Source organism: Oenanthe melanoleuca, chromosome 5 (genome assembly GCF_029582105.1).
Source record: "Oenanthe melanoleuca isolate GR-GAL-2019-014 chromosome 5, OMel1.0, whole genome shotgun sequence".
Taxonomy (NCBI): Eukaryota; Metazoa; Chordata; class Aves; order Passeriformes; family Muscicapidae; genus Oenanthe; species Oenanthe melanoleuca.
This window is the reverse complement of record NC_079339.1, coordinates 48,705,808-48,721,159: the sequence shown is the minus strand read 5'-3', so window position 1 is coordinate 48,721,159 and position 15,352 is coordinate 48,705,808. Positions and strand designations below refer to the sequence as shown.

Sequence of the window (15,352 nt, the reverse complement as noted above, 5' to 3'; positions counted from 1 at the left end):
TGCTGTGTGTTATTTGAACATTAGTAGTAGCTGAGACATCTTGTGTCTTTCTTATTTGTGTAAACCATGTTTCAGTTAGATTTTTGGTTTTGGCCTCTGAAACAATATTCAACTAGGATGGTGATACAAATACAAAGCATTCTTCAAATTTTCCTTTTCATCGTGTTTGGGAAACTTAAGTTCACATCTTCTGAAATCATCTTTATCTTTAGACATAATTCTTGGCAATGCTTTCATTGGAATAATAGATTTTTGCTACTAGCTTGTTTCATACAAGGAAAAATTCAAAAATTAATGCTGACTGTGTACCATATTTGAACAGCTTCATGTATGTTCTGAATGTTGTTCTGACCCCATGGTGGCACTTTTCATATCTCCATTCATAATATGTGCACAGTTTTCTTTTTTTTCCTTCTCATAAATTTGCTGATGGATGTTTATATTTCAAACAGATTATTCCTCTCAATACGACTTTTTAAAAAGTAATGGAAAGAAAATGGTGGTCGTGTATACAGAACATTTGCTAAGATTGTTTTTCCCCAATTAACTTGCTTCATTCTTGGAAATGAGGAAACAAAATCCTTCAAATTAATTTCATTTTTTCAACCTACATATCTTAATACTTATGAGTATCTTGATATAAATTACAGGCCATAATTTATAATTTTTATTATTAAATACACTGAGTGCTTTAATTTTTGGATGATTCTAAAGGTGCAGGGACTTGTGCTTAGACAGAATGTAGAAAACATTTGTATGAATTAACACAGAACTGCATTGTTCTTGCTCTTAAGATTTTGGACTTCATCTCCAATCCTGCTGTTGGATTCATTACACATCTGACTTGATTTTTCTTAAGAGTCTAAAATAAATATGTCAGGATGGCATATAGGAGAGGGGAACACTCAAGTGAATAGGTGATGTGCAAATAAACTCTTTGTGAAGGATGTACCATGAAAAAAACTGCTGGGGGGTAGAGAGAAAAACAAACCAGAAGAAAAGTCTGTATAATGGGAAGACCATGAAAATAAAGTTTAAGTTCATTTTTTTGTTGGTATTGTTATTTTTTATCTTTGTCTCACACTGTGTTATGGCAGGTTGACCTTTTATATTGATCCTATTTCCAATGGGTACTATTATGAATTCAACATGCATAATGAGTGTTACTGCCCCCTTCATCTGAGCTGAAAAATATTAAGAAATCTTACATCAACTGTAACTAACTGTGGTAGAGCAACACCTTTCAAGAGGATGTCCAGTGTTCATTCACAAACATCAAGAGATGTGATCAGGCTGTGGTTCTCGCACTGAATCTGTGAGATCTCTCCTTACCAGCTGCATGTATGGGCTTTTCATGGTAGAAACTGTATTGGGAAAGTAAGTTATGCAACTCAAGGGGGACTGATAAAATTAAGCAGCACAGGTGGGTTGTTTGAGCCTCTGACATATATCTGTCAGAGAGTGCTAAAATCAGGGGACCTGGATATGCCCCAGGACTTCACAGTTTCTGTTACTCAGCGCTTGTCTTGTTCTTGCACTATGTTTTATGTCAGAACATGGAAGACTCAGTTTCCTTGCCTTCCCTTTAAAAAATGTCTTACTTTTTTTTCCCTTTTATGAGGTGTTGCTTTTCAATCAGTTTTGAGCTTTTTGAGTTAATAAGTTAACAATGTTAGCTTGTTTCCTGATCATTCAAAGTTACTATTTAAAATAAACGTTGGGCTTGGTAGTTTATTGTTCTCTCTAATCATAATGGAAAGGAGCCAGATTATATACCTTTCCCACTAGAATTTTCAGCTGCTGGTCAATACATTGCAGTATTAATACCAGTTACCAAAGAACAAAACTTTTTGGTAGCGTATGAGAGGAAACATTTAATTTTGGGTCAGCTAACTACACTGACCAAAGATAAAATTATTCCTTTTATGTACACAGAATGCTCAGAACACCTGGAGCCCAAAATACTGCTTCTATACAGTGATTTTTGCATTTTATGGATTTTACTGTGCTGTGTGTTGTGCCTTAAAGCTGCTAGGGCTGTGGTGATCTTGATGACTTAGGCAGGTGTTTAAAATCTTTGAGATGTCTAAAGTTGTGGACATGACTGTCTCTCTCCCATCTCACTGCAAAGTAACTGCACATAGAATCTTCTATGCTGTACAGGAAGATATTACTGTACAGACTACTTCACTGTACTTCACTGCTTACAGATGTGAAGACTTCAGTTGCAATAATGTGAAATTGTAGGGAAAAAAAGTAGATCTGGAGATTGAGAGGCTCCATTTTCTGCTTTAGCTCCAAAGATAAATCAGGTTGCTTAGAGCCTTGCCAAGTCAAATGTTAGAATTCTCCAAGGTTGCTTGAAGATGCTGTTAAATCTACATCCTGTTCAGTGCTTAACTACCCTCAGGGTGAGGAGTTTCCTTATGTCTATGTGGAATTTCTTCTGAGGCCTTGTGTGTCTGTTGCCTGTTGAGTTTTTGCTGAAGAAGAATCTGCCTTCACTTGTTGTATAATTCTCTGTCACATAGATGAAGGCAGTAGTGGACTCATTTTCATCTCCAGACTGAACAAATGATGTCTTTCATCTTGCATGTTAGCCCTTTTAAGTGGCCTTCCTCTGGATGTGCTCCAGTTTGTCAGTACACCCTGCTCTGTGTGGCCCAAATCTGCAGTACTGAATGTATGGCCTCACCAGTGCAATCAGAGGGGAATAATTGCTTCTCTTGACTGCTGCTTATGCTCTTGCTTATGCTGCTCAAAATGCAGTTACTTTTCACTCGTTTGTGGGTGCTGGCTTTTGTTGAACTGCTGTCTCCTGGAGTCTCCAAATCCCTTTTTGCAGAGCTGCTGCTGGTCCAGTCTGCAGCTATGGTTCTGTGTATGATCATTTCCTTCCCAAAAGCAGGATACTTTATCTTTGTATAACTTAAAGTCACTTCTGGCTTCTTCCTCCAGTTAGTCGAGATCCTTCTCAATGCTGGTCCTGCCCTTCAATGTCTTGGCTGCTTTTCCCATTTTATATCATCTGTAAATGTGCTGAGGATCCTTTCTGTCCTAGCATCCAAGTCTGGTGATGTTGGCCAGTATTGTCTACTGAGAAATACTGCACCTTTTCAGTTGACATAAAGGATTATTTACCAAAACTCTTTGAACTTCATGATTCAAGGAATTTTTTTGCTGCCTATTCAGTACAAGTCTCCTCAGTTTAATAACTGGGGTGCTATGGAAGATAGTGTTAAAAACCTTGCATAAGTCAAAGCACTCGCAACCACCAATTCTCCCTGGTCTTTGAAGCCACTTACTCTTCTGCTTAAGGCACTGCAGGGTTTGCCTTTACAAGTCTGTTTTCTGATCCTAGTCACATTTATGTCCATCATGGCTGGAAATACCTTCCTTTTAGAACTCATTCTACCTTTTGTACAACAAATGAGATGAGACTCACTACTTTCTAGTTTTCTAGATCCTTTACTCTTTCCTGCTTCCACCTTGCTTTTCAGTTGGATGCTTTCTGTTTGATTTTAAGAGAATTAATGAATTTAATTAATGAGAATTACCAAGACTTTTCAAAGATGGTGACCAGCAGCCTTCCAGAAACATCAACTAGTTTTTTCAGTGCTTTGGATGTCTCCCATCTGATCTGACGTACTTGCATAGGTTCAGCTTACCTAGATAACTTTTTGACTTGGTAGCTCCTCTCCCTCAAACTTTGCTACTAGATGCAGAAATATGGTAAACCTGATACCAGCCCTTGCTGGTAAAGACCACGCCCAAAGTGCTAGGTGTCTCAAGTTTTTCTATACCTTTCATCACCAGGTAGCTTCCTGATTTAGCAGCTGAATTACACTTTCCCCACTGTGTCTTCTGCTCATGGTAAAAAGCTTTTCTTGCCCTTCCTATTCATCTTCAATATTAGCTCCAAACAAGCTTTGGCCTCCCTCCTTCATTGTCTGCTTGCCCAGACAGTGCATCTATATTCTCTTCCAGCTGCCTGTCCTCAGTCCCACTTTACCTATGTTTCTGTTCCATCTGAGCTCTGTCAGTGAGGAGTCTTGTGTACAGTCAGCTGGCCTCCTGCTGTGCCTGCTGATTTTCTTTCATGTTGGGAAGGCTTATTTTGTGCTCAGAGAAGAGAGTCCAGGAAGATAACTGGCTGTCATGGACTCGTTTATCACCTCCCAGATCATTCTGATTACCTTTCTTTCAGCATGTCTACTGCAGTGAGTCCAGAGTCTTCTGCTTTTTCCTTTCTTTTCTTTTCTCAAGACTTACACTACAGTTTCACAATTACTACATCCAAGGCAGTTGGCTGTCTTATGCGTGAGCAGTTCTTCCTTATTCATGAGTACCAGATCCTGCACAACCCCTCCCTTAGAAGCCTGTTCAGTGCCAGCATCAGAAATTGCTCCCTGTGCATGTGCGAAATTCCCTGGATATTTCACACCTTACTACACTACTCTTCCAGGAGGTGTTGTGTGATTTAAGTCCTGCATGAGAACAAGGGGCACTTAATATTGGAATACCAGCCTAAGATGATGTTCCATTTACTTTGGGAACTGAAAATAAGTTTTCTTTAACTAATTGCCTTGAATCACAAGAAGCTGCAGCAAAGATATACAGATGGTATTTTGATTTTATTTTGAAATGGAATACTTAATTTTCAATTCATTTTGAATTACTATGTAACATACAGTCAAAATACTAATTCAGCTGCTATTGGCCATGCAGCTGATGAGATAAAATAACCTGGTTTTCTATAGCCTGAATACTTTGGAATCCATAATATTTGTTCACAACTAATGAATTTGCATGTGATTAGATTAATTTTTCTTTTTGTCTCAAAGATTTCTAGTTTCTAATTACCCTGAAGTAATTAATGTGCAACTACATGAAATATTGCTTCAGATTGCACTGTATGGCTCTTCCAGTCAGGCCATGCAAATACTTGCACATACATATGTGCGACAAATCATTTCTCATTCTTTTCTTTTTCACATGATTAGTGAAAGAAGATCTTGTTCATTCATACTTAGGTTTTGTTTCATTGTAATTGGTGACAGTGTGCTTCTTAATCTGTTTTAGTTGGAAGATGGGGAAGAAGAGCCGAGTAAAAACTCAGAAGTCAGGTACAGGAGCCACAGCGACAGTATCTCCTAAGGAAATGTTGAATCTAATTAATGAGTTATTGCAAAGTAAGTTTTGTTTTTATGCCTCTCTGGGAAAGGGGATGGTGTGCAAACCACTCAAAAACATTTTCTTTCTGAGTTGTATTTTTTCTGTTAGTGGCCAAGCTTGCTATTTCAGAGTGTTTAAGATAGATACTCTGAGATACATATGAAACTATCTCTGTTAATATATGCTATCATTGGCTTATTTAGATATGTCTTTATTGGACAGACCATATTTGTGGCAGCATTTAGCTTTTCATCTGAAAACAAGCATAAATACTGTGTGAGGTAAGACTTTTAAACAACTAGATAACTTGGCATTGAAGCTTTATCAAAAATGTTTTCCTTGTAAACTTGAATTGCACTGTTTCCATTTATCAGTTGAACAGTACTTCGAGCTTATACTATGGTAGGGGTATTACTGTAGGAAGCAGTAATACAAGTCAGGTCAACTTGACAGATATTTTTGTTGCTTAGATGAATTTTTTGCTGTTGTTGCTATTTGGAAGCTTTTCATGGTGCTAAGCTCTCATGTATAGACTAAAGATTGTTGCAGTTGTTGAGGAACTTGGAACTCATCCGTTATTTCTAGTAAATGTGAAAAGCAGAGCATAATTTCATACAATGATTGACTCTACTGTCATTAATAACTGTGCTGTGATACAGTTCTTTTTGAAACACAAGTCCAGATTTTCATATTCTGGATGCATCTAAGTGTTGCCCTAGAAAAATTAAAGTTTTTGTTAGCATTGCTCTTGAAGAGGAGACAAGGAGTTGGCAAAGCAGTTTAATGCTTATGCTACAATTGGCCTCTGCTTTGCTACCAAAAATAAAATGTTGATCTAATTTGCTGTATCAGCTGTTCTTTTTGTCAAGCTTCCATATTTTATTCAATGCTAAGATTTTTCAAGTCAGTTGAGGAAGGTAATCTTCAGCTGTCCACTTGGATTTACATGGCTTAAGTCAAGAAATCCACACACTGACATTTAGAATATTGGCAGAGACACTGTGGATGTAACCTAAAGCTAAAGCATGGCTTTGTGTTCCTTTGCTCATTCCTCCAGTACTTGTGCATCTATGAAAACAGTATTGACTAGGCAGGTCAAATATATGTACCAGCAACTTTCTCAATTAATTAAGGTATGCTCTGCTATTATCATCTGCTTTCATTACAGCAACAGTGATGGCAAGCCAGCTAATGTAGACAGAGTGCTTTGCTTGAATTATTGAAAACAGACACCTTTTTCTTGTTTGTCTTATGTGGGATATTATTTACTTAATGGCCTGATTGTTTACCTTTTTTTTCTTCCAAGCTTTTTAGACATTTGCTATTTCTTATATCTGAAAAAATATTAAAAATAAAATTAATTATATTGTGAATATTTCAAAAGTATAAATTAATTACCTGCCATATAATGGGATGTTTATAACAGTGGGTATTGTTTCATTTGCCATGTCAACATATTTGAAGGACAAATAATACTGGGGTTCTGTTAAGTTACTGTAAAACCATAGTTCTGAGGTTAGAATATATATGTGTGTGTGCATATATATGTATATTATGTACTTAATTAAAGAAAACATTTTTATTTCCAGAATGCAGCAGTCCTCCCCCAGGTCCTGGTAAGGAATGGGAAGAATACGTACAGATCCGGTCGCTTGTGGAGAAAATCCGCAAAAAGCAAAAAGGTAAATGTGAAACACTTGCGAGTGTTTCTGAAATGTTCAGGTAGGCTTCACCACTGACATTAACCATTTTAATACTCAGAATTCTGAATGATTATCACAGACAGATGATCTTGTGAGAATGCTGTCTGATAAGTAGAAAAAGGAGCTTGATATTTTCTCATCACAATCTGAAGTACTAGAAGTAAAAATCCTTAGATAAGGCTGCCTTGGTTCCTGATTGCATGGTCTGCTGCTCTGCCTCTAAATATGAACATTCTGAATTTAAATTTGTAACTGTTATATATCAAGACTTTATTGGATGTTGAAACAGTTTCAGCAATGCAACGTCCAGACATCAAGTAATGACAAAAATATGTAAATACACAAAATAAATACATCAGCTAATAAGTCCATGTGCTCTAAATGAAGCACATAATCAAAATAAGGAAATTATTATTATCTCAAAGTTAATGAGGAATTTTATTGCCAGTTTTCCAAAGTTAAGGTTTCTTTTTCATACTAGACCCGTTTTCTTCTATTATGGTCTGTAACGTCTTGCTAACAATTTTTTAATATTAATTTTGTTATATTTGGAGGAAAATTGCTTTTCATATATTTTTAGTAAAATTAACCTCTCTTATGACTGATGTATTTTAATGACTGAGAAATAACTTTTTAAAATTGCAATGAGTAGATTTGGGCTGGACATACCTGAAAAAGTCCTAAACAATTCTTTCTTCTCTGGTATTTATACAGTAATAGCAAGAAAGCCAGACTACATAGAAATGGAGCTTGACTGGTTCGTGGCTTTACTTGATAGAGCAAATACTTTAGAGGCTTGAAATTCCCCTTTCACACCTGTTTTTAATATATTTTGACTGATACATAAAAATATTACTCCATGAAAGGGCTTAACAAGCCTCTGAACATCAGTTTTTTGGCAGAGGGTATATGGAAGAATAAATAATGCTGTTTGAGTGACTGCATTCTGTAGTGATGCAGACATGAACTTGGTCTATTCTTTAACTGTGGCATGACTTCTGTAAACTTACTGTACATGTCCAGGTTTTTATGATGTAATATATGTGTTAAAGTAAGTCATAATTCAGGTTAATAAGAGCAGAGTTAGAATTGGGGTTGGCCTCTTCGCTGTATCTTTCTTCTGTACCAGAAAGATTAAACTATCCATTAGGAAGATGCTGCTGGCAGAGATGGTAGAATTAGTGTAAGAGTATCATGTTAATAGAATATATTCTTTTCTTTGGGAGATAAAAAAACCTGCTAACCACACTGCTATTGACATACAATTGTCTTTCCATGTAACATTTTTTTGTACATAGTGAGTAGCAGCAGTATGGCTTCTTTCAAGACTATTTTTAGCAGAACACAGTAGTTAATATTGCACAGTTTGCTAACTTAATAAAGGCTTTAGACAGTTAGCAGAGGAAGTTCCTTTTGGGAGCTCTGAGATGTACAACTTAATGTATATTGCCAAGAGTATTGTACTCTGTGCTTTTCTTGACTAGAACATGGGGTTGCAGAATGTGAACTAGAATAATCTTCAGTATAGAAAACTCTTAATTTGAAAACAGAGTATTTTTAATTTCTAAAGTTTTCCTTCTTTGACTCATTAGCAAAATCTTAAAAAAAGCTACTTTTCAATATAGTTATTCATCAGTACAGCTGTATTTAATTCCATATAGAAACAATTTATGGTGCTTATAATTTAAAGGAGCTAGTCTTCTCTTTAATTTGGAAACATTTGGGAAGTATTGGTCCACACTGTATATAAGGAAGAGAAGTAGAATTTCAGAGATGAAGAATGGTCCCAAGTACAAGCTGGATATTGAAAGCTTCCAGTATTCTTACACATTAGCAAAAGTTTGAAATCAAAAGAGCAAGGTCTTAGACAGTATAAACACCTACCAAGTTCTGTAGAAACTATGCAATGAGTCTTACCAGATTTGTGAGGTCATTACATTCCAAAAAGTCCTTTGTAAATACTTAATAAATTTTATACTGCATCATCAAGGATGAAAGTTTTAAATGTTACTTGTACTTTTAAGTTAACTACAGATTTGTTTGGTTCTGGGCCTTGAAATGTAAAATTTGGAGGTAGGAAGAGGGGATATTTTAAATACACTAATGTTACTTCCCTGAAATAATTTTAATCTCAAAATGTATTTTATTCCCTGTGCTTAGCCAAAATATCTTTGGATGTAAAGCATCTTGCTGATGACATTTTGTCACTCAAAAAATGGCCTGAGCATTTTGGGGGCCTTTGGACACTTTTAATGTGGTCTGACTCCAGAGTTTGGATTGAAGAGAACACACAGAGATGAAGAGGTACAAAAGGAGATGGCTGAGTATAGCCAGGAACTATTACACAGATATTCAAATGAATTCACAGTAAAGTAGAAAGCTGAGGAAATGAATGAGGCTTGGGATTTCACTGGTGGACCACATGCCATTATAGAAGCAAAGTGTAAAAATTTGGATGAGCTCTGTGATGTCACGAGGATGATCCTTAGATATTTTAGATCTATCCTCAGATATTTTAGTAGATCCATATGCTACAGGAAAAGGCTAACTGCCTTGTATGTGAAAGGAGGAACTCAAGATCTGCTTATCATCAGTTGCAGTGCTGAATTAATGAAATTATAGCTTGCCTCTCAAATTCTTCCTTGTCTGTATCAACATGTTGTGGTGATTTCATTTATCATTGATATTAAGATTGGAAGTACTTTGGCTTTTATTACAAGGGGAAGAAGAGGGGAGTTTCATGTTTCGTTAGTGCACAGTTTGGGCAGTTGCATTTTTAAGATGACTGGTAAGCCAATTTGGCACAATATTGAATTTGATAAAAAATGGGTATGACATTTATATAGTATTGAGTAATGCTTAACAGAGACCAGTTCTGACTCAGCTACTTCAAAGTAGCTCTGCTGTGCAATAACAGATAGCTTTTTTACATAGGCTTCTGTATTGAGCTTTTCAGTCTTTCTGGATCCTCTTATTTCTGCATTTGTTTTTTAATAAATTGTATGTATAGGTTTGTCTGTTGTCTTTGATGGAAAAAGAGATGACTATTTCCCTGAATTGCTCAAGTGGGCAACTGAAAATGGAGCATCCACAGAGGGTTTTGAAATAGCTAACTTTGAAGAGGAGGGATTTGGTTTGAAAGCAACAAGAGAGATAAAGGTGAGCATGTGAACATTTGACTTAGATTAGAAAATCATATTTGAAATATATCTGCAGAGCTCTGAAATGCTCACCCTTTCCCCCTTTTTAACTGCTTTTGCTATTCTGAAACATTACCAACTCTGTGTACTTGAGAATAATTATTGATAGTTATTGATAAAATTGAGTATTATTTTTGATGACTACTGATTGTACTGTAAATTTTTAATCAATCTTTTTTTTTCCTCTGTGTTGCCTATACTCTTTACCTAATCACCAGAATACTCTACCACCCTGATGTATCCCTTTATTCCATGTTTTCTAACCATTTAGTCTCTTCTCTTCTTTCATGTTTCTTTTAAAGAACTGAAAAAGTTTTTGCCTGAAAAAGAGGTATTTGCAATACCTATTTAGTCTCTTCTCTTCTTCATTCATGTCCCTTCTTTTAAAGAATTGGTCTTTTTGTCTCAGAAAAGGGTGTTTGCTATACCTGTTTTCCAGTGAAAATGAAAAAATCCACAAATTATGATAATTGTAAAGGATTTTTTGAATCATCAGATAAGGAGTTAGCTAAGTGTTAAAAGGTAAGCATTTAAAAATGTCTTTCCATTCCCATTTTGTAGGTGGGAAACAGCTTTGAAGACCAATCAGCTGTTGTAGAAAGACTATTAGAAAATGAGCATAGTACAATTGTTTAAGAGCTTCATTAGCACACAGTTAATATATTGATAGAAATCCTGAACAGTTCTTCTAGAATAAAAAGAGCCAATATGAAAAAACTCTACTGTGAGAAAATATATGATCCTGTAATTCTTAGCAATAGAATGTATCTGGTAGCTTTAAGGTTGTGTTGTACATATTAGCAGTTCCAAAATGGAAGGACTTTATTTTGTATCTGAGTATCTGTGTTTAAAGTTTTGTGTAATGCAGATTGAAACATTTGGTTAACCACAATATGAATCACAGGTTGTTTGTTCAATTTGCAGTGGAAGAGAAGGAAGAATTTTGATTCAGAATAATTTTGATTTTAAAAAAATAATGTGAACAGCTTGTAATTTAAAGTTGATGTATATTTGAGACACTTGACATGTCATAAAAGTGCTAACTGACCCTCTGTTGCATTTCTTTGCTTTCTGTAGGCTGAAGAATTGTTTCTGTGGGTTCCTAGAAAACTGTTGATGACGGTGGAGTCAGCTAAAAATTCAGTCTTGGGTAAGAACTCAAGGAACTTCTTAAGAAAGAAATTAATATTTATGGGATCTTTGATCTTTCAGTAGGAGACTTTCTTTTTTTAGCTGATCTTCTTTATTACAGGGCTTGCCTATCATGCCAGCCATCAGGTTTGGAATACTTAGAAACTTGAAGTGGCAGTGGAAAGAATTTAATTTCCCGGTTAGTTTCTGGCAGAGTGCACTGGATATCTTCCACAAGTGTGTGTGTTATTTTGGACACATATCATGTAGCTTGTATAATACTTGGAGATAAAAATGTTCTGAGGTATTGAGAATATTGTTCTAGTTTTGTCATTAAATTGTACACGAGGCATTTGCTGTGTCAAAAAACTTACAGTTTTTTGTACAGTGTAGGCAGCTAAATATTTTAGAAACCTGAAAAGGTTTTTTTTTTTTTTTTTTTTTTTTTTTTTTGTTAAGTGCTTACTATTATTTAATCATGTTAATTTAAAGTAAATCTAGGATGCTCTTTTCCATGGAGAATCAATTTAGTTCCTCACCTTTCTTGGTTAATTCAGGATCTCTGTACTCTCAAGATCGAATTCTTCAAGCCATGGGCAATATAACATTGGCATTCCATCTCCTTTGTGAGCGAGCCAACCCCAGCTCTTTCTGGATGCCCTACATCCAGACTCTCCCCAGTGAATATGATACTCCTCTCTATTTTGAAGAAGATGAAGTACAGTATCTTCAATCAACTCAGGCCATACATGATGTTTTTAGCCAATATAAAAATACAGCTCGGCAGTATGCCTACTTCTACAAAATTATTCAGGTAAGAATCTTCAATATACTATATACATGTTGTTCTCATGATCCTTATTGTGGATGGTGTGAAAAGAGTGATGCTGTATAATAGTACAAGTATATTGCCCTTAAAAGTCTGAATCATTAGAACAATGTGCTGATGTTTGTTTGAACCACTATTAGAATTTTGCAGTTCAGTAGGCTCATATATAAAAATGTATTTATTTGGTTGAGAGAAACGATTACTGCCCTTTGTTTAAAAATGGGTGAGGCTTTGTCTGGAATACTGTACAATTTTTGGCCCACCAGTGCAAAAGAGATGTTGACAAACTGGAAACTTGTTGACAAACTGGAAGGAGACCACAGGGGGACTATTAAGATGTAATTTGCTTCAGCCCTTTATCCATATGGGAAGCTAAGGGAACTGGATTTGTTTGTTCTGGGGAAAAGGAGGTAAGGAATGATCCAGTCACTGCTTTCATCTTGCCAGTCTCTAGAAGTTTGTGGGTTGGAAACTTTTTTACATGATCTGCAGAGATCTACAACCTCTGCCTCTCTGATTCCTTGAAAAATATGTATTTTGCACTTAACAAAGTAAAATTCAAATTTTTAATTGACAGAATAAAACCATTGCATATGTTGTATTTCCAATGAACGTGGATTAACTGTTGTTTTCTGTTCTGTTTAGTGTAATTATTTTGATTGCTTTCAAATATAAAGATAAACCCATCTGGTAACATTTAGGGTATGGAGAGGCTTGAGATGGATGAACTTTTCATTGTGTTCTGAATGATTTAAACCTAGTTTCTAACAGAACTCTTGTTGTTCTGACTGATATCTAGATGTAATGTTGTAAGAGGATGTTGATGTGTTGTTCTCAAGGTAATGCTCAATGTCCAAACATCCAAAGCTTTTTGTGGAACAATCTGTATAAAAAAATGTATGGCTCTGTGTACTGAATCTCCCCAAATGTGTGATCTAGAGAGATTTTGTTTGGCCATGGGAGAGGTTGGAAGACACAAGGCAATTCTGTTCTTCTTTATTGTTACCAGAGCTCCAAAGCTTTTATATCAACTGTTTTAATTCAACAAAAGTTACATTATTTTGTGTAGTGTTGGGTGTTTCAAGAACTGAATATGTTTCAAACACAAATTCCATTTACAGAGTATTAGGAGCAGAGGGATACATTTTGAAAACTAAGTAATTGAAAATGATAGGTGGAAGCCAAATCAGATGCACAAGGAATAAGCTAGAAACAGTGGCTTTGATATCAGAAGGAAACTGAATTCTTCCTTCCAGGTGTCACAATTCAGGAAATGATAGTTCAGCCAACTCTTTTTTCTTGCTGTGTCTTATCCTAGACTGCCAGTCCACACTTGGCCTTACAGCCTTCACTTAGTTTCTCAAAACATGCTGCCTGATCAAACAGAGCTTCTAAATGTTATGCTTTAGAACTTTTTTTTTTTTTCCACCCTTAAAAGGTCTACTGTTTTTAACAAGTTATTAGCAGAATATTGTGGAATATTATCCAATTCTTCTAGCTGCTATTCTTGCTCTTGCAGTTATTTTCAGATCTGAATCAGTTGAACTATCACTATGACCAGTTCCATCATTTTCACTGACTAATCCTGCACTAGTAGTATTATGTGAGAGGTTATGTGACTGCAACATTAATTAAAAAAAAAAAACAAAACAAAACCCTGAAATGCAGAATGGTCAGGAAACTAAATTGATTTTTTTTTTTCCTGTTCTTCTGACTAATCCTTTAATTGCTTGTCTTGTGTTCTTGTTATATATCTTGTTCTGTAACAGTTGTTTCACATTGTTGAACCATGAGCATGAAGGTAGATCAGGTAGGATTCATTTGCTTTATTTACTTTCCTTTGTAGAATGAGAGGTAATAAATATCAGTTAAAATTTAAGTGGGTTCTGGTTGTTTGGTGCCTTACTTCAGCACTACCATGTAACCACAATTTCAGCTGAATGTTTCTTTACTACTATTCAGCAAATACTACTATTCACATTAGAAAGTTAGATAAATTCAGTTGGCTCCAGGAATGCCAACTGTATGTATTGGGTAGCTGTTATTAATGTTTTTGATGAAAACTTATGGAAAAGTTTAATTTTTTTATTTCTGTTTCTGCTCTCAAAAAAAAAGAGCTTGTAATTTATGAAGTGGTGGAGGTAAAAAGTTCATAAAGAAAAAATAGGAGTCTTTCTTCCCTAAAACAAAGTACTATTTTTTTTCCTTATTCATAAAAGCTGAAATTAATTTTAGTATCAGCTTGCATGTACTCATACCATTTTGAGAACAAAATTGACCCACAAAATACTAATGCTAAGGGTAATTCATGAGCAGATGGAAAAGGGAAGAAACAGCGAAAGAAAAATTTGTCATAAAAATAAAAAAAGCAAAGCAAACCCACTTATCTATGAAAGGCTGTGTGCTGTACAAGCTTGATGAAATGAAGTTTTTTTAGCTTTTCGTATACCATTATTTCATTCAGTACTACTACTGCTTTAGTAAAAGTGTCCTAATGAAAACTGTCTGGTGTGACCAGGATTTTCATATTGCTTTCAGTATGCTGACTAATATATTTTTAAAGTACAAATACCTTTTAAAGTTGTTTTTTGTTTTTTTTTAAGTAGAAATGCATTTTTTGTGATACAAAGATCTTAAAACTATGTTTAGTTTATTGATAGTTGTTCTACTGCAGGGAGTAATGCTAGCAGCATCTTGAAATAAAAGATGGGTTTTTTTGTTATTTGAAAATACTAGAAAAGGGACAACTTTGTGAAGGCAAAATATTTTAATTGCAACATTTTTAGTCTAGAAAATATTTCTAATGGTGGTGGGGATAAAAGGGTTAACGGGTCCTGTCTTCAAATGCTTTTTTTCTTTACAAATAGGATCGCTAGACTGCTTTTAAAATAATTTAGCTTCTGATAGGTGTGCAGTTTCCAGCATGGTTTGAGAAGTGCTGCTTTGTTTTATTTCCTTAGCTTCTCCATCAGGGTGATTGCTGCAGTTCTGACTCTTTCTCCAAGTGCTTAGTCTGGCTGCACATGAAGAATGGGCAGATTTATGAATTTCACAGCTGTTGCAAGCTAAACTGTAGTCTGGTTCGATAAGCAGAAACAGGTGGGATGTTGAGCAGACAAAAATAAACTCTTGAGCATGTTAGCCAGGCTCTATAAACCATACTGACACCTCTCTAAACATATGTAATTTGATAACTAAAAAATAGTTAAAAGTTGTTGCAGATGTACTTTAACAGTGCATTTGGCCTCTGCATTGGTATCAAAATACAGGGAATGGTCAAAAGACTACTTTCATTGCTTCAGACTTGTAGTTTG

The 15,352-nt window shown here is 35.4% G+C and overlaps 1 protein-coding gene across 1 annotated transcript in view; it reads left to right on the top strand.

Annotated features, from left to right (window-relative positions):
- Window positions 1-15,352, top strand: part of SETD3 (SET domain containing 3, actin N3(tau)-histidine methyltransferase) — a 61,974-nt gene that overhangs the window by 18,793 nt on the left and 27,829 nt on the right. The window contains exons 2-6 of the mRNA XM_056494227.1: window positions 5,083-5,192; window positions 6,765-6,857; window positions 9,889-10,037; window positions 11,156-11,228; window positions 11,767-12,023. Of these exons, the coding sequence (XP_056350202.1) occupies window positions 5,090-5,192; window positions 6,765-6,857; window positions 9,889-10,037; window positions 11,156-11,228; window positions 11,767-12,023 (675 nt within the window). The 5' untranslated portion in view covers window positions 5,083-5,089. The remainder of the gene's footprint in view (window positions 1-5,082; window positions 5,193-6,764; window positions 6,858-9,888; window positions 10,038-11,155; window positions 11,229-11,766; window positions 12,024-15,352) is intronic.